Source organism: Gopherus flavomarginatus, chromosome 8, assembly GCF_025201925.1.
Source record: "Gopherus flavomarginatus isolate rGopFla2 chromosome 8, rGopFla2.mat.asm, whole genome shotgun sequence".
Lineage (NCBI taxonomy): Eukaryota > Metazoa > Chordata > Testudines > Testudinidae > Gopherus > Gopherus flavomarginatus.
In genome coordinates, this window is record NC_066624.1 from 107813902 (window position 1) to 107831792 (window position 17891).

General features: G+C 62.8%; 1 protein-coding gene across 1 annotated transcript in view; it reads left to right on the forward strand.

The window, feature by feature from the left end:
• Positions 1-288: 288 nt before the first annotated feature.
• Positions 289-17891, forward strand: part of LOC127056242 (solute carrier family 12 member 9-like) — a 48790-nt gene continuing 31187 nt past the window's right edge. Inside the window, exons 1-7 of the mRNA XM_050963786.1 lie at positions 289-478; positions 8693-8827; positions 9516-9653; positions 10332-10631; positions 12015-12122; positions 12210-12321; positions 17008-17165. Coding sequence (XP_050819743.1) covers positions 307-478; positions 8693-8827; positions 9516-9653; positions 10332-10631; positions 12015-12122; positions 12210-12321; positions 17008-17165 — 1123 coding nt within the window. The 5' untranslated portion in view covers positions 289-306. The remainder of the gene's footprint in view (positions 479-8692; positions 8828-9515; positions 9654-10331; positions 10632-12014; positions 12123-12209; positions 12322-17007; positions 17166-17891) is intronic.

Sequence of the window (17891 nt, forward strand, 5' to 3'; positions counted from 1 at the left end):
GCGGGGATCGGACGGGAAGGGATGCAGTGCGAGGTGGGATATAGAGGGATGCAGTAGAGGGATGGGGGATGCAGTGCGAGGTGGGCTCTGGAGGGATGCAGTGAGGGGATCGGACGCGCAGGGAAGCAGGGCTGGGGGGAGGTGCCCAGAGTCCGGGGCGGGGCCAGCGGCGGACTCTGGAGGCCTGTCCCGGGACGGGGGGGCGGTGCTGCTGGCGGGGCGGGGCGGTGCTGCCGGGCCGGGCCCGCCCCCACTCCCCGAGGTGGCCGGGCCGGGCAGGGCGCTGGGTTCGGGCCGGGCGGCGGCATGGCGGGCTCGGAGCGGAGCCCCCTGCTCACCTACCGCCTGTGCAGCAGCACCTCGGTGGAGGAGCCCGGGCGGGGGCCGGCGCCGGGCTCCCGCAAGCTGCGCACCTTCCTGGGCGTGGTGGTGCCCACCCTGCTCTCCATGTTCAGCGTGGTGCTGTTCCTGCGGCTCGGTGAGTTGGGGAGCCCCCCAGGGACCTCCCTTCTCTCAGGCCCCCCTTGCCCCATAGCCCCTCACTAGCCCCCGAGTACTCCAGCGCCCCAGTTCATCTCCACCCAGCCCCGAACCTGCTCATCCCACCCAGCTCCTGCAACCCCCACTAACTTTCTGTCCCCTGCACCTCTCCACTGTCCTGCCAGCCCCCCAACCCCTCCCCCCAGCCCCCCAGCAACAGCTTCTCTCCCTAGCCCCCGATAACCTGCCCAGCACCCAGTCCTCTGCACCAGGCCCTCAGTCCACATCCCCAAACCTGCGCTAGCAGCACCCCGATGTCCCTGGCACCCCCATCCAAATCAGCCACCTGTGCCCAGTGTTCCTTGGCAGCAAAAGATCCTGCCTAAGCCCAGGCCCTGTAAGACTCCGGCGCCTTTGCTCAGAGTTTGGGGAGCTGGGAGAATGAAGCCCAGAGTCAGCGATGGGACGAGTGTGAGTTGCCCTGCGCCGCCTGGCTCTGTGGAGTTCCCTTGGGCCACCGGGAAGGGCGGTGTGCCTAGGTGACTGGTGGGCTCCTGCTGGAGGAAAGCCGCCGGGTGTGTTCATGACCAGTGTGTGGGTGGGCACGGGCAGAGGAGTCCCCTTGGGCCACCGGGAAGGGCGGTGTGCCTAGGTGACTGGTGGGCTCCTGCTGGAGGAAAGCCGCCGGGTGTGTTCATGACCAGTGTGTGGGTGGGCACGGGCAGAGGAGTCCCCTTGGGCCACCGGGAAGGGCGGTGTGCCTAGGTGACTGGTGGGCTCCTGCTGGAGGAAAGCCCCCGGGTGTGTTCATGACCAGTGTGTGGGTGGGCACAGGCAGAGGCACGGGAACCTGCTGGAGACAGAGCCTGAAATTGCTGCCAAAGCTGGTGGCTGTGGAAGTGCCACCTGCTTGCAGCGCCGAGCTCCACTTTCCTGGTACAAACAAAAACGAGAACTGAGAAAAGAGAGAGCCCCAGAAACCTGGGTTTGTGCGGGGGGGGGGGGGGGGCTGTGCTGAAATGAGCAGGCAGCAGCACCCTTTGGAGCCTTTCCAGCTGTCACCGGGGAATGTGGAAGTAAAACTGCTTTTCAGTTGCACTTTCTGGTTCCTGCGTTTGGTTTTCGTGAAGTTTGAGGCTCCGGGACCTGCTGTGAACTTCTGCTCCCAGCCCTTAATATTTAACTGAGGGAGTCAGTGTCTTCATGGAAACCCCACCCTGGCCTCTGTGCCGTTTTCTCCCCCTGCCCCTCCCCCCGATGCTAGGTGGATGCAAGTAGCTGGCGATCACGAACCAAGCTGGGTTGGCACCTGGGATGCCCCTGACAAGGGCAGAGACCCGCTGGCCTGCTGCGATCCCCTCTCAGGGAGTATCAGCCTCACATCTGTTGGGACCCCAGGGATGCACAAAAGTGTTTTGCTCCTGCTAGGGGCAGTTCTTGGCCCCTGGTGCTATGGGAGAGCAATCTGGAGACTTCCTCGTTAGCAGAGTCATCAGCTAAGGGGCTGCAGACCCCTGAGCCTGTGCAGATTCAGTCACCGGGTTGGGGTGTAAATCCAAGATGTATGGCTGGGTTCTGGATTCTGGCAGTGGGGTGGCATGGGTGTAACCAAGGGCAGAATCGATCCTGCAGGAGCTGTTCTGTGGGTGACGCTGCCCCAGCCAGAGGGAGCCCAGCGCCACTCTGGGAGCCCAGGCTGGGTTTGCAGGGCTGACTGTTAAAGAAAACATCCCTTTGCCTGTCACTTGAACAGATCTGCTCCAGACACACTGAGACCCAGTGAGGCTGAACCCACAATGCCTTGCATCCAGACTCACTGCTAGAGCTGCCCCCGCTGTGACCCTCTCCCCAAATCTGCGTGGCTGAAATCCAGCCTCCTGTATTCCTCACCCCATCTGGCCCCGTCTTCCCCCAGAGATCCTGGGCTGCCCCACTCCTGTTCCTTCCACACTGTGCTGCGAATCATTCCCTTCCGTGCCCTCTCCTTGCTCTGCCAGGCAGGTCGGCCAGCACTGCTGCCCCTGACTCCTCCTAGCCTCACTGGCTCCATTCATGCACACCCAGGGCGTGGCTCCACTGGGGGGTTGACAGATCACTACCGGCAGGAGCCCCAGTGCAAGGCCCTGTCAACTTCTGGCATCTTTATCGCCATGTCAGCTCCTGGAGCCTTAGCTAGACTAGTGTCAGAGGGGTGGCCGTGTTAGTCTGGATCTGTAAAAAGCGACAGAGTGTCCTGTGGCACCTTATAGACTAACAGACGTATCGGAGCATGAGCTTTCGTGGGTGAATACGAAGTGGGTATTCAAAGCTTATGCTGCAATATGTCTGTTAGTCTATATAAGGTGCCACAGGACTCTGCCCATTTTAGCTAGACTCGGGCTTGATCCTCTGGTAGCACCTTTGTCTAAGGGGGTGTCTGTACTGCAGTTGCTGTGGTGGGGGTGTGACAAAGTGGGACTGTTCTTAATGTTTCCTCTGAATACTGTGTGCGTGCCTCAGTTTCCCCTATGCATTTTTAAGTCTCCAGCCTGCATAAATGGCTGACACTCTGTGTCCTAGCAACAAATGGCCAGGGCCCTTCCCCCCCTGCAAGGGGATAGCTAAAGGTGAACAAAGAGATCAGGTGACCTCCTGGCCCAGGAAAGAGACAAAGGCCAGAAAGGAGGGGCTGGAGGGGGTTTCAGTTTGGAGCTGGCTGGGGATGGGAAGTGAGGGCAGACCAGGTTGTCTAGCTTGCTGGGCCCCAGAATGGACCTGGCTGAGGGGTCCTGTTCTCTGTACCTACAAGCTCTGTTTTCGACCCTGTTCCTGTCATCGAATAAACCTCTGTTTTACTGGCTGGCTGAGAGTCACATCTGACTGCGAAGGGGGGGTGCAGGACCCGGTGGCTTCCCCAGGATCCCACCTGGGCAGACTCGCTGTGGGAAGTGCCTGGAGGGGCAGAGGATGCTGAATGCTCCAAGGTCAGACCCAGGAGGTGAAGCCGTGTGAGCTTCTTGTCATAGAATCATAGAATATCAGGGTTGGAAGGGACCTCGGGAGGTCATCTAGTCCAACCCCCTGTCCTGCAGACAGTCTGCTCCAAGGGAGAGGAGGCTCCCCAAAGTCAGGACTGTGGGGAGCAGTTCCAGAGCATCGCCCGGGGAGTCTGTGACGGGATTCATCTATCTAGCTTGGATACTGGAGCAGAGAAGCCATAGCAGCGCGCGGTTCGGTATGGACTGTACCACGCGGAGCCCTGGGTAACTTCTCACTGAGCTGCCGTAGCTTTGCCACTGCAGTTCCGCCCACTAGCTGGGTTAAAGCCAGGTTGGGTATGTCTCACTCGAGCTGCCTGGGGATTGCAGTGTGGGCATCCCCTAGAAAACTCCGGCCTTCCCCAGCGCTGAGTTCTTCCAAAACACTGGGACTGTATTAGCCCGTGTTCTCACCCCGTGCTGAGCCTTGGATTTGTAGGAAAACCCAGGCAGATGCATGAGTAATTTCCTGTGACACAGTCCTGCTGGCCGGGCAACCTGCAGTTCTGTTTACCACTTTTACTGTAATGATGGCCAAGCCAACGCTGAGCAGCGAGGGGCTTCACACTCTGAGCCCTGCTAGCTCCAGTTCTCTGGGGTTCTCCTCCTTTAGTTAGGTCCTTAATCTGTTGTTTTGTGAGTGTGTGTCAAGCGCTTCCCACCAGTAATCATCAAAGCCCGAGTTGGGCAGCTTGCTGTGGCCTGGGCAGGCCCGAGCCTCCAGCTTCTGCAGAACGGAAGCCTTGGAAGCTAGTTTCTAGCCCGTATTGTGGGAGAAGCCACGTGCGTGTGACTGGAGTGGGCTCCGGGGGTGAAATCAGCTACTTTCACACTGCTGCGCTGGGGGAAGCCCTTCCCCTGACGAGAACTGGGTCAATTTCATGCTGTTGCTTGAGCCCAGCCGCAGAGATGCCGGGGGCTGATTTTGCAGCAGTGGCCTCTCATTTTGGGGCCCCCAGGGCCTGTTTCTGATCTTGCCCACCCCAGCCGTACAGCGGCATAGTCCCATTGGCTTCTGGGAGTTGTTTCTGGCTCCCACCGGTGTAGCCGAGTGGAGGAGGAGTGGGCCACCCGTGCCAACTTGTCAGAGTGGCCAAGCGCTTCCTGCTCCTGCTGGGCCTGCTTTGATGGGCACTGGTGGCTGTCAGGCCATTGTGACTGAAGCTGGGCACCCAGAAGGGGAGCCCTCCCCCCCCCCCGATTAGAAGCGGCATCTTGAAGTTTGATTCTGTGGCTTTGCGGGTGCAGGAGAAGCCGGGGAGGAGAGGGAGGTGAGGATGGCGCCTCAGCAGGGTGTAGCCCCTGGATGGTGCAGGCCGGCCCTCGTGCCTCGCGCCGGCTGTGGCTTCTGGCAAGCAGGGTTCGCGGCTGTTAAATTCGTCAAGTCCTGTGCATCAAAGCCTTAAGTACAAGGGGGCCAGTGTACTTGGCTGGACCATCTGCCGCCCTGCATCCTGGGATGGCGGCACTGGGAGCGCTCACCATCCCGTGTCTCGGTCCTAGGAGAATGGGAGCCAGTGCCTTCGTCATGGGCAATTGCCGCTGCGGAGCAACTCCGTACGTGCCAGAGCAGCCTGCATAGCGGGGCACCATGGCCTGCTGCTTCCCCTTTGGGCCATGGGGGGTTCCTGTCTGGGTCACTCCCTGCATCTGCCTGGCTGCCTCAGCCTGTGGCTTTGGTTTTACTTTCATCATCTCCAGAGCTTGGGGGAGCCTTTCTAGTGAAGCATAGCGTAAAGTTGGCCTTACGTCCTCTGCCCCGGCGCTCCGTCTATCCAGGCAGCTGGCAGACGCCGTGGTAATGGGCATTAAGAGGGGGCCAGCATGTGGGAGAAGGAGAGATCTAAGCTGCCGATTGCTCTGCTCCCCGACCATGGAGGGATGAACCCGTCCTGACTGCCAGGCGCCCCCCCGTTCTGTCACTTCCCAAGCCAGCTCCCTCCCACTCGCCTGGCCACCCCTCTGCACAGTCTCCTCTGAGTCCTCACTGCTGGGGTGCCTGGGGCTCTACGGGCCATTAAAGGGTCAAACCCCGGCCCCAAGGAGGTCACAGTCTAATTAGCAGGATACCACAGCTTGCTTGGGGAGGGGAGCCCTGCTCCTGGGCGGTGCAGGTCTTGCACTGTGGCTTGTTTGGCCTGTTCGGTAACCGGTCCATGGCCCCTGATGACTTCCTGGGGGCGGCAGGGATAGAACTTGGCTCCCCCTGCTCCAGAAGCTCTATCCTCTGCCTTTGGAGCAAAGGGAGAGTCTCTGAGAGCGGCATGGGGCCTATGATGCCACTTTGGTGTGCAGTTCTGAGTCCATCCAGCAGAGGGCAGTGATGCTCTCCCTTTCACACTGATCATTGCAACAGGTGCTCTGGACATGGTACTTTTCAGCCTGGGTTGTGCAAACAGTAACTACACCCCCACCCCTGCCCAAAGAACCAGGCCAGTGGGTTGCTGGGCCGCCCTTGCTAGGCCAGGCCTCTGTCACAGCCCACATTCCTCTCCCAGGTGTCAGATCTGAAACTGGGGCATTACTCCTGGGAGGAGCATCCTGGCTGGGGTCAGTTGGGTCGGGGGAGCGATCCTGGCCCAATTTGGGTAGGGGCGGGGGGAGTGATCCTGGTCCAGGTTTTTTTTTGAGGAGGGAGGAAGGGAGTTATCCCAGGCCCCGTGGAGAAGACCCGTCTGAATTGGTCTCTCTTCTCCCTGATGTCTGAGTTCTTGCTGACTCTTTGTGCAGAAATGACACAGCCCAGGCAAGCCCTCCCCCCACCCCGTTCCTCTTCCGTTCCTTGTCCTAAGTGCCCAGCATGGCCATGGCCTCTCTTCTTGGCTGGAGTCTCCGGGCCCTTTCCTGGGGGTGGGAGTGATTCGCCTGGATCCCTTGGCAGGCTGAGTTGCCCTGGGCTGTGGGGACGGGGCTGTCAGCAAAGGCTCACCCGGCCTGACGCCTTCCATCTCTTGGCCTGCGCAGGCAGCGGGGCTCTCGGGCGCTTGGCGGCGTTCCCGTGATCCCGGAAACTTCCCTGCTGAGGGCCAGCCTTTCCAGTGGGTGTTTACAGTCAGTGCTGCTGGGTCTAGTTCCACCCCCAGCCCCTCTGCACCGGCCTTTGGGGACGCCCGCGCCGTGGGAGTCACATAGCTGTAGAACATCAGAATGGCCCCACTGGGTCAGCCCAATGGTCCATCTAGCTCTGTGTCCTGCCCTCCGACAGAGGCTGGTGCCAGGTGCCCCAGAAGGAACGAACAGAACAGGGCGATCATTGACTGACCCATCCCCTGTCGCCCCCTCCCAGCTTCTGGCAGTCAGTGGCTAGGGACACCTGGAGCATGAGGTTACCTCCCTGGCTAACGGCCATTGATGGACCCGTCCTCCATGAATTTATCTAGTTCTCTTTTGAACGCTGCTACAGTTTTGGCCTTCACGGCATCCCCTGGCAGTGAGTTCCACAGGTTGACTGTGCGTTGTGTGAAGAAATACTTCTTTTTGGTTGTTTGAAACCTGCTGCCTGTTAATTTCTTTGGGTGACCCCTGATTCTTGTGTTATGAGAAGGAGAAAATAACACTTCCTTATTTACTGGGAGAGGCTGGGCGCAGGCAGCCACAGGCATTTGAAACCTGCTGTTTAGAGCTGCCGTGTTAAAAGCCCTCTCTCACCTGGCGCAGCGCAGTAGCCACGCTCAGTGGAGCTGCAGCCGAGATCCCCCCAAAGGGCTGGCATGGAGGGAGCCAAAGGCTGATGCCACAGTGCCTGGAAGTTAGAGCTGTCTCTCCACTCTGGCCTGCCCCTGGGGTGGATTTGTGCTGGGGACGCCGGTCCCATCTCCTCCCGGTGGGTCACCGGTGCCTGTCCCGTTTGCCCCCTCTCTTTTAGGGGCTTTGTCCACTGCTCGTTATGCTTATTGGTGCGTAGCTAAAGCTGACAGGCTGCTGGGTGGGCAGGAGAGGCCGTGGCATCGCTCACTCGCTTTGTGCCCATCCTAGTTCTCTGTGGAATAGGCACTTCCTGCATTCCCCAGGACGAGCCTGAGTGCGCCGGGTTCCTCGCGTGGCGGTGGTTCTCTCCTTCCTTTGCTCCATCTGGCGCTGCCTGCAAATGCAGCCCAGGGGCACATGGTGTCTGGTTTTGCCTGATCCTGTGAACCTGGGTTCTCTGCCCACATGTGGGACCCATGGAGACAGAGACCCGAGTCCGGGGAGTCTCACTTTGCTGTTCCACTGGAGCAGCTGGCTGTTTCCCTGCAGTGATTCCCTCCCGGCCACTGCCTGCGGTGCCCAGAGGTAGCTGGTACCAGCAGAAGCAGCTGTGGGGCTGCAGGGAGCTGGGCTGGTGTCGTCCTTCCCCAGCGCAGGAAAGCGAAACCTCCAAGAGCTGTATCTGGGATAGGGGAGAGGGTGGCAGAATGACAGGAGGGGATCAGGTGGGGGGGGGCAGTGACTGCTCCCTCCCAGCAGCCCCATGGGAGCTGCCCCTCCCTCACACCCACTAGGGGCCAGGCACTTAGCAGCCATCGAATGGCCATGGGGGCAGGGGGAGGCCAGGCCAGTGCCCCGGTGGGCAGCTTGGTATGCTGGCCTCCTCCCATCACCCTGGGCATTGTTCCCACAGGAACGGCTAGAGGCTGGATTCCTCCCTGCTCCGGCTCCCCCTGTCCTTGGGGACACCAGGCTGGGGTGGATGTACAGGGACTTGCCCTGGTGATTTGCTGGTTTCCTGCCCCCCCCGCGCCCTTCGTGGGTGCTGTTTTCCCCCCGACCCCCCCTGTGCTGTCTCAAGGCTCTCCCTGCGCGTGGGGCTGAGTGTTGTTTTAATCCCCCGGTGCTTAGCGTTAAGCCCCTCGTGCCGCAGCGCGGGGGCTCTGCTCATTGCTCTTTTCCCTGAAGCGAAGCAGCTGGAGCTGCACAGCGGGGACGGGTGCTCGGGCTCCCAGCACCCCAGGCCTCTAGCAGGTCCCCCACTGGTCTCTAGCAGTGCGGAGGGAGCAGGCCCAAGGGTCAGGTTCTTGAGGTAGGGGGATACCCCTTCCCCCTGGCCTGCCCAGGGCTCCTGTGCCATGTCCCCCACCCTTGTCCTTGGGGGACGGGGGCACTCTGGGCCCTGTCACTCAGGGCTGGCCTGGCTCCACAGGGAGCAGTTGGCCGGCAGGAGGTGGGGGCTGCGTGCCACGCTCCCCCTTCCCCTTACTCCCCCACTCTGCCGGCAGGGTTTGTGGTGGGCCAGGCGGGCTTGTACGAGGCGCTGGGCATGTTCGTGGTGGCCTATGTCATCATCGGCATGACGGTGCTGTCGGTGTGTGCCATCTCCACCAATGGGGCGCTGGACGCTGGCGGAGCCTACTGTATCCTTCCCTGGCACCCCTGCCCTGGCGCTGCCCTTCTCTCAACAGCCCATCCGGCCCGGTTCCTCTTGGTCTGGGTCTGTGGGGCAGCAGCCCGGCCCGGCAGAGCTGGTCCCCTTGCATGCACTTGGGGGCGGGGGCGAGCTCCGGGGGTCCACAGACAGACCAAAATCCCCACAGCCTGTGTCCCTGGCCGGCAGCCGTGTGCCCTGGGGAAGGGTCAGGCTGTGCCCGTTTGCCAACCAGAGGCTTTGCTTTGCTGCACTCACCCATATTCCCAGCACGTGCTCCCTTCCCAGCTGGGCTGTGGCCTCAGGCGGCCGGCCCCGTGGTCCCGCGGGGAAGGGGAAATCCTCACCAGCGTTAACTGGAAGGGAAGCGTTAAAGGGAAGCTGAGGGCCCTGGGCTCTCACCCTGCTCACCACAGCCAGCTGGGAACTGATCCAGGTCACTAAGGATATGCTACACCCCAGAGCAGCCGCTATGCTGGGCACAGGGACACCCCCTGCCTCCCACACACCTCCTGTGCCATGGGCCAGCTCCTGCCATGGAATCAGGGCACAATGGGCTGGCGCCAGGGCCTGGCCCTGCAGAGTGTCTCCCTGGGCTCCTGCAGGCCAGGGGGCAGGCAGGAGCTGCTGAAGCTGGGGTCCCCCCGAGCTCTTGGTGTTCCTTGACCCCGGCGCAGACATGATCAGCCGTGCGCTCGGCCCCGAGTTCGGAGGCAGCATCGGGATCATGTTCTTCCTGGCCAACGTCTGCGGCAGTGCCCTGTACATCCTGGGGCTGGTGGAGGCCATCATCGACATCTTCGGGGTCCCGCTGGGTAAGTGGGGTCCCCCACCCCTCACCCCCAACAGCCCAGCTTGTCTGCCTGGTCACTCCCTCCACCACCGCCTTCCCCAGGACGGGCCCGTCTGACCCTGGCTCCAGCCCGCAGGTTGTGCCAGTGCCCAGGGTGGGCGGGCTGGAGGCAGCGCTACCCTGCCAGAGCTGAGGTAGGGGCATCCCCTGGAGTTCATGGGTCTTGTTATGGGGCTGCAGTTCCCTGAATAGCCAGAGAGCAACCCAGAGAGGGGGCAGGGCCGCTGGCTTGGCTGCTGTTACCCCAGGAAACTGCCCGCGAACCGCTCTGCTCCTGGAAGGAGGGGACCTTGCCCGTACAGTGAGAGCAGGGGCCTTGGATGCCTGGGTCCCTGTCCAGCTCTGTCACTGGCTCCCTCCCTGATTTTGGGTGAGGCCCTGTCTTGCCCTGCGCCTCAGTTTCCCCCTTTCCAGGAATGGTCCTGCCCCACCCAGCATGGCAGGGCCTGGCCCTCAGGGCTCTGTGTAGGGAGTGTGGGGGGCTCAGTCTGGTGCCCAGGTGGGCACAGCAGAAAGCTGGCACTGATTGGCCCCCCCACTGGCAGCCCCAGCAGAGGCCTGCGCTTCCGTCCCAAGGCATGGGGTGTGTGGGGAGCTGCCCTCACGCCATGGCCCCCTAATCCGCCCTGTCTCCTGGCAGGTCACACCATGGGCAGCAGCTTCCAGGTCCTGCCCCGCAGCTACTGGTACGAGCTGCTGTATGGCACGGCCCTGCTGCTGGTCTGCCTGCTGGTCTGCCTGGTGGGAGCCTCCATCTACGCCAAGGCCACCTTCCTCATCTTCCTCATCGTCATGCTGGTGCTGGTCACCGTCTTCGTCAGCTTCTTCGCCGTGGGCCCCACTGTGGTGCCGCTGCTGCTGCCGGAGGGCAACGGCTCCCTCGCCATCAATGGCTCCTTCACCGGCTTCCGGCTTGACACCCTGCAGGGCAACCTGGCAGGTGGACACCATCTGACTCTGCTCTCAGCGTGGTATCCCCTCACCCGGCCTACCCGACCTGATCACCCTGCACCTGGCAACGCCTCACCCAGCCTGTCCAACCCTGCCTGGCCACGCCTCACCTGGCCTGCCCGCCACATTCCCGACCCTGCCTGGCAACGCCTTACCTGGCCTACCCGACCCGACCACCCTGCACCTGGCGACCCCTCACCCGGCCTGCTCGACCCGGCCACCCTGCACCTGGCAACCCCTCACCCAGCCTGTCCAACCCTGCCTGGCAACGCCTCACCTGGCCTGCCTGCCACATTCCCTACCCTGCCTGGCAACACCTTACCCGGCCTGCCCGCCACATTCCCGACTCTGCCTGGCAACACCTCACCTGGCCTACCTGCCCCGACCACCCTGCACCTGGCAACGCCTCACCCAGCCTGTCCAACCCTGCCTGGCAACGCCTCACCTGGCCTGCCTGCCACATTCCCTACCCTGCCTGGCAACGCCTCACCTGGCCTACCTGACCCGACCACCCTGCACCTGGGGACCCCTCACCCAGCCTGCCTGACCTGATCACCCTGCACCTGGCAACGCCTCACCCAGCCTGTCCAACCCTGCCTGGCAACGCCTCACCCGGCCTGCCTGCCACATTCCCCACCGTGCCTGGCAACGCCTCACCTGGCCTGCCCGCCACATCCCTGACCCTGCCTGGCAATGCCTCACCTGGCCTGCCCGCCACATCCCTGACCCTGCCTGGCAACACCTCACCTGGCCTGCCTGCCACATTCCCAACCCTGCCTGGCAACCCCTCACCAACTCGCCCACCCCCTGCTCAACCCAGCCTGCCCACCACCCCTCAACCCTGCCTAGCAACCCCTCACCTGGCCTGCCTGCCCACCATCCCCCTCTGCCCAGCAGAGCCTGGCACTTCGCTGGGACTCTCCTTGGGGGTTACAGTTCTCCCAGCAAAGGCCCAGGCCATGAGCCATCTTCCAGCTTTACTGCCAAGATGGCCGTGCCCACAACCTGCCCCAGCCCGGTGCCACTAGAGGCAGATGGCAAGGGCTGTGCCTTGGCTGTCCCCGGAGCCTCATGCCCTGCCAGAGTGGCTTCACTGGGAAGCTCCCTGGCAGAGTGGCGGCTGCCTCCAGGGCTGTGCCCCGAGTGGTGCTGCCCCATGGCCAGCAGGCGCCCATGCCAGTTTCGCTCGGCGGAGACCGGTCCGTGGGGCTGACCTCGGCCCTGCCCTTGCCCGACACACTCAGCCTGGCCTGATGCAGCACTTGAGCTAGGTGGGGAGGGCGGCGGAGCCAGTGCCCGCGCTCCGGGCTGCATTCGGGGCTCGGTGCTGGGGCTGCTGGGCCTTCCTCACATCTCCCCTGTGCCCTGGCAGCTGCCTACGGCGTGGACTACACCACGGGGCGTGTGATGACCTTCAGCACCGTCTTCGCCGTCATGTTCAACGGCTGCACCGGCATCATGGCCGGCTCCAACATGTCAGGTGAGGAGGGGGCAGAGACGGGGGGCAGGACAGGGGGGCGGGGGAGATGGGGCAGGGCTGACGGCCTCCCCTCGCTTTCCCCTGCAGGGGATCTGAAACGCCCCAGCTACTCCATCCCCAGAGGCACCATCGCCGCTGTGCTCTTCACCTACCTCATCTACAACCTGCTGGCCTTCACGCTGTGCTGCACCTGCGACAGGTACGCGCTCCCAGCCCGAGCCACCCCCCGCCAGAGCGTAGCCACAGACCCTCCATTGACGGGGCTGAATGCCCAGCTCCCGGGGGGGGGGGGGCAGCCCATCCCTCAGGGCGGAGTGAAGCCGGAGCACAGGGAAGGCTGCTGTGCTGGGGAGGATGGGCAGCAGGCTGGCTTGGGCCAGGGGTTTGCTGAGCAATCCACCTGCAGAAGTGCTGTGTTGATTTGGGTCTGGCAGACACTTAGGCGTGGGCGGGCTGGGGGGCTCTGGGATTGGTGTCATCCCAGGCCATCGGGAGCCTGCCCCTCCCAGCTGCGGGCTGGCAGCTCGCAAGGGCTGAGGCCCAGGGCCTCACCACAAGCTCATGCCATGCTGCTGTGCCAGCAATGCCACCATGCCCGGTAGTGCCTGCTTGGTCCAGTTCCGCTCCCCGTCCCCGAGCTGGGGCCCTGCGGGGTTGCCGGGCAATGTCTGCCTTGCTGTGCCGGCGTGGGGCCGCCCGAAGCACGCCCCGGGCTCAGCTGTTAATTTTCCACTCTGGAAAGTGGTGCCATAAATCGGGCCAGTGGCAGGCAGCTGGCAGGAAGCGGGAGAGTTATAGTTGTCAGCGGCTAATATCTTAATGCACAACCATTACTCAGAGCGACAGGGGGACAGGCTGGTGCGGTGCTGTCACTCAGGAATGGGTAATGGGCTTCGCTCCCCCCCCACCCCACACACACACACACTGAGTAGTGAGAGGGGCCCAGGGCATGGCCCTCACCCCTGCCTCCAACCCCCAGGCGGTTGTCACTGGCTGAGCGCTGACGGGGCACCCAGTGCCTTGGGAGCAGGCAGTGTGCACAGCCCTGCCCAGCCCCCAAAGGCCAGAAGGTGGTACAGCAGAGCTTGGGCAGTGCCAGGGATAGCTCTGCCAGCGAGATCCAGAGTAGTGGCCTCCTGCCTACTGGATGGCATCAGGGGAGGGGGGTCTCTGATTCCGTCCTGCCCTCCAGGGGGCTCCCCACTCCCCTCCCCAGCCTCCCACGCCCGGGTGGATAGCTCCAGCTGCTCAAAGCCGGGTCAAGCAGGCCAGCACCGCGGGGGCTGGCCTGACCAGACTTAGTCAGGAGCAAGCACGTGATGGGGAACTGGAAACCTAGGGGCTGTGATTTACCTCTGGCACCTGCCCCCTCTCTGCTGCCACGGACAAGGCTCTGCCTCGGTTTCCCCTCCAGTCACTGGGGATAATAGGCCTGACTCATCCCTGCTGTAAGTCCTGTGGCCTGCAGGAAGGGGGCTGCCCCCTGTTGGAGAGCATTCCTGCCCCCGGAGTTGGGTAGCTGGGAGCCGAGCCCTGGGTCATGCTTGGTCCTATCAGCCTCAAGACCAAGCCTACAAGAGCTGCAATTTAGGTGGCCCCATCTACCATTCTTTCTACGGCTCCTCCCACATCGTGCATGTTTGGGGCCTGCCTGGCAGGGGCACCTCCTGCATGCCCCCTGCTGGCAGGCACCCCACCCCCTCCATTCACACCAGCAGTGCTAATTCTCAGGCTAGGGGCAGAAGCCTGCTCTGGGGAGGAGCATATCGGGCAGTGTGTGAAGACTCGGGACAAACCCAGCCCCGAGGGAGAGGTCCCAGGGGGGCTTCTGTCCCTGTGGAGATGGCAGGACTTTGAGTGCCAAGGGCTGGTGCAGACACCCTGTACAATGGAACTGGGGCTGTCCAGCCCAGTGGGTGAGGGGCTGGGTGACCCTCCTGCTGTCTCACATGTGGAGCCAGCCCTTGAAATGCAGCCGAGGGGCAGCCAGCCAGAGCAGCGGGGCTGGACCGGGGTTCCTGAGCGGGTGTGTTGCAAGCTGGGGTGCGGAGAGCTTGTCCTGGGCCCCCACATTGGGCCATCCGCTCTCCTGCCACTCTGAGCAAGGGGATCAATTTCCAGATAATTAGGTATTAATTGCCAGATACACTGAGGTTTCAGATCTGGGCTAATTTATCTCCCACCTGCTCTCAGGCTCTTGTTAAAATCCAATTAAATGCTGGGCCATTTGTATCCTTGTAAAGCATCAGCAAACGGCTCCTTCCCCGCTTAGTTCCTCACTGAGTTTCAGCCAGTTGGCTGCTGCGGGGCCGGGAGCTTTATAGGCCGCTGTCTCGTAAACCCCGGGGAGGTGGCTCCCAGCTGATGGATGGCTTGCGTGGCTTCCAACCCACAATGAAACGCTCGTGGCCAGGCAGCTCGGCTGCCGAGCGGCTCTGAGAATCCACCTTTCGCGCCAGCAGCGGGAATCTGCCCACGTGGCCCGGGATGCTCCTACCAAGCTGTAGTGATACCCTGGGGGCTGGGGGCAGCAGCCAGAGGACAAATGGGCCACAACCGGGCATTGCCAGGCCCCAGAGCTGATGTCCCAGCCTGGATGCTGCCTCAGAAAGGAAATTCCCTTCACATGCAAGCTGGCCTGGCCTGGCCTGCCCGTGTTCCCACATCAGGAAGGGGTTCCCAGGGCCTCCGAGAGAGTAGCCCTAAAATCCACAAGTCCAGGAGCTGACACAGAGGCCTGACGGCACCGGGTCTCTCCCGTGCTGGTTTTCTGATTCAGCAAGTGACGGGTGAGTTACCTAGACGTCCACTTCCCCTGCACTTTCCCTGGAAGTATTAGAAACTCCAGCCACTGGTGTGATGCAAATCACAGCGCGTCCCCTGCAGCCAGACGTGGCCCAAGTGATGTCTTGCTTGGTCCAGCCCTGGGGTCCCCACACAGCTCTGCAGTGCCCCTCAGTCCCGACCCGCAGCCCCCTGCTAGCCCAGCCCTGGGTCACCCCGCCCAGCTGCGTCACTTGGAGGCACACCCTGATGTGCAGAAGGTAAAATCTCCCGGTTCCCTTGCCCGTGTCTCCACCCAGGAGCGGAGCCTGGCCCTGGCAGAATGTTCGGTCAGTGTCCTGGGAAGCCCGGAGCTGGGCACAGCAGCTGCCCCACGGGCAGGGCTGTGTTGGAGCCACTGATCAGCCCACTGGTGGCTGTGCTTTGCCTGCAGGGAAGGCCAGGCTGCCGTGGCAGATGGGCGTGATGTCACGCTGGGGAGGCTGCTGCGTGTGGTCCAGGTTGCCGTACCAGCCTTGCCCTGCCGCGTTTACAAAACAAACCACAGGCTGGAAGCGCCACCCGGTGCCAGCCTGACCCCAGGCGCCCCTGTCTGTGACCATGGCCCCGATGCCGGTGTCCTTTGTGCACCCCCGTCGCGGCTCCAGGACAGGACTTGGCCAATGACGTGCCCCAGCGGAGCTGGCCCCGCTGTGAGGGCAGGCAGTGGGGGTGGGGGCTGCTTTAGGTCCTCCTGGAAATCAGCTGACTCGGGGCTGGATGGTTTGATTAAGCCAGGGCCCAGTGCGAGCCGTCTCCCAGCCTGGCTGTAACTGCTTTGCTATCGATCGGCCCTGGCCCCACACGCCGCCTCCTGGGAGAGCGATGGCAGCAATTGGCTCCAGCTGGCCCCTGGCTCGGTGATGGGCTAGGAGAGCAATTACCGCAAGCCGCCTGGGGGCTCCGCATAAGGAATTGTGCTCTGCAGGGGCTGCAATGTTCAGGGACTCGGTCACGGAACCCCCATGGCCACCCCCTCGGCCATCAGGGAACCCCCCTGCTCTGGCCCCCACTGCCTCAGTATGTCAGGGACCCCCTGCACTCTGTGCCTGTTCTCTTGGCCTGTCACAGACCCCGCCCCACGCCCACACCCTCGGCCCATCAGTGAACCCCCCTGCTCTGGCCCCCACCACCTCAGCGTGTCAGGGACCTCCCGCACTCCTGTGCCTGTCCACTTGGCCTGTCACGGACACCCCCTCTACACACACACACGCCCTTGACCCGTCAGGGAACCCCCCCTGCTCTGGCCCCCACTACCTCAGTACGTCAGAGACCCCCCCGCACTCTGTGCCTGTCCTCTTGACCTGTCACGGATACCCCCCCCACACACACACACGCTCTCGGCCTGTCAGGGAACCCCCCTGCTCTGGCCCCCAGCGCCTCAGCACGTCAGGGACCCCCTGCACTCCTGTGCCGGTCCCATCAGCCTGTCAGGCCCCCCCTGCTCCTGCCACGTCCCCTTGGCCTGTCAGAGACACACCCCTCCCAGGCCATACCTGGCCTTTTGGGGAGCCCCTGCTCGTGCCCATCTCCTCAGCCCCTTGGGGACCCCCCACGGTACTGCATCTGCCTGCACGATGCTCATGATGGGGCATGCAGAGCACATAATAAACAATAAACACAGTGTTTGTGAGAGACCCTGCAAAAACAAACCCCTCCGTATAGGTGATGGAGGAGCAAGGTGTGTCTGTGCTACGCCTGGAGCTTTCCAGTTCCCCTCTCGGGGGGGGGTGGCTGCGCCTGGCACCTTGGGGGAGAAGGGGCAGATTTCCCATTCAGCAGTGCTCATGGCTCTGGTCCAAGAAGTGTGGCCCCATGTGGCAGAGAGTGGGGACCAGGTGGCTGGGCAGTGCCATACAGGGAAAGGGAGTGCAGAGAGCAGGCGTCAGGCAGCTGGGTGGTGCCTTGCTGGGAAGGGGATGCAGAGAGCCAGCCTCTGGGCCATGCCCTGTGGGAGAGGGGGTGCAGAGAGCAGGCGGCTGGGCGGTGCCCTACAGGGAAGGGGGCACAGAGAGCTGATGCAGAGAGGTGCCCCGGCTCACCCCCCTTGCCCCGTTGGCAGGATCCTGCTCCAGAAGGACTACGGCTTCCTGCGGGACATCAATGTCTGGCCCCCCTTTGTCATCATTGGCATCTACTCGTCCACCCTCTCAGCCTCCATGAGCAACCTGATTGGGGCCTCCCGCATCCTCTACGCCCTGGCCAAGGATGACATCTTCGGTGAGTGCCCCCCACCCCCAGCCCCTGGGTCAGTGGGGATCCCCAGCCCCCTAAATGGGTAGAGATCCCCCCACAACCCCACAGCGATGAGAGGATGGTCCCTGGGGATCCCCCTGTCTCAGGGCCCCTAGATCGGTGGGGACCCCCCCACAACCCTGCAGAGCGGCAGGGGGCTGGCCCCTGGGGATAGCACCATTCCCCAGGTTAACAGGAGGAGCACTGAAGCCATCCCATTCTCTGAGGCAGCTTCCAGGCCAGTGCTGTATGGGGCTGACTTGGCTGCAGTCTCCGTGGGGTGGGGCAGCCCTGGGCACTGCAGCGTCGATGCCCCAGAGCTGTACCTCTCTGGGAGCAGGGGGAACCCCCCAGCCGGCCCACTGCCAGGACAGCCGATGGGAGCAGGAAAGGGTGTGCCAGGTCAGCCCTGCCCCACGCAGGCAGCGGGGAGAGCCACCAGTGCAGGGGGAGGTGTTATGCTGTTGACCTGTCCCCAGGAGCAGAGACTGAAGCCCACACAAGGGGCACTGAGCTGCCCCTGGGGCACGAGGCACTCCCTGCTACCCTGCCTGGGCTTTCCTTGGGGAAACAGCTCTGCACCCCCCTCGTCATCCACTGTGCAGCCATCCTGTGGGCCTGGGTCAGGTACAGCATCACTAAGATGTGGCCAGGGAGAGAACTTGGAGCCTCTTCGGGAGAGTCTCCACAAACCGGGAACTGTATGGGGCC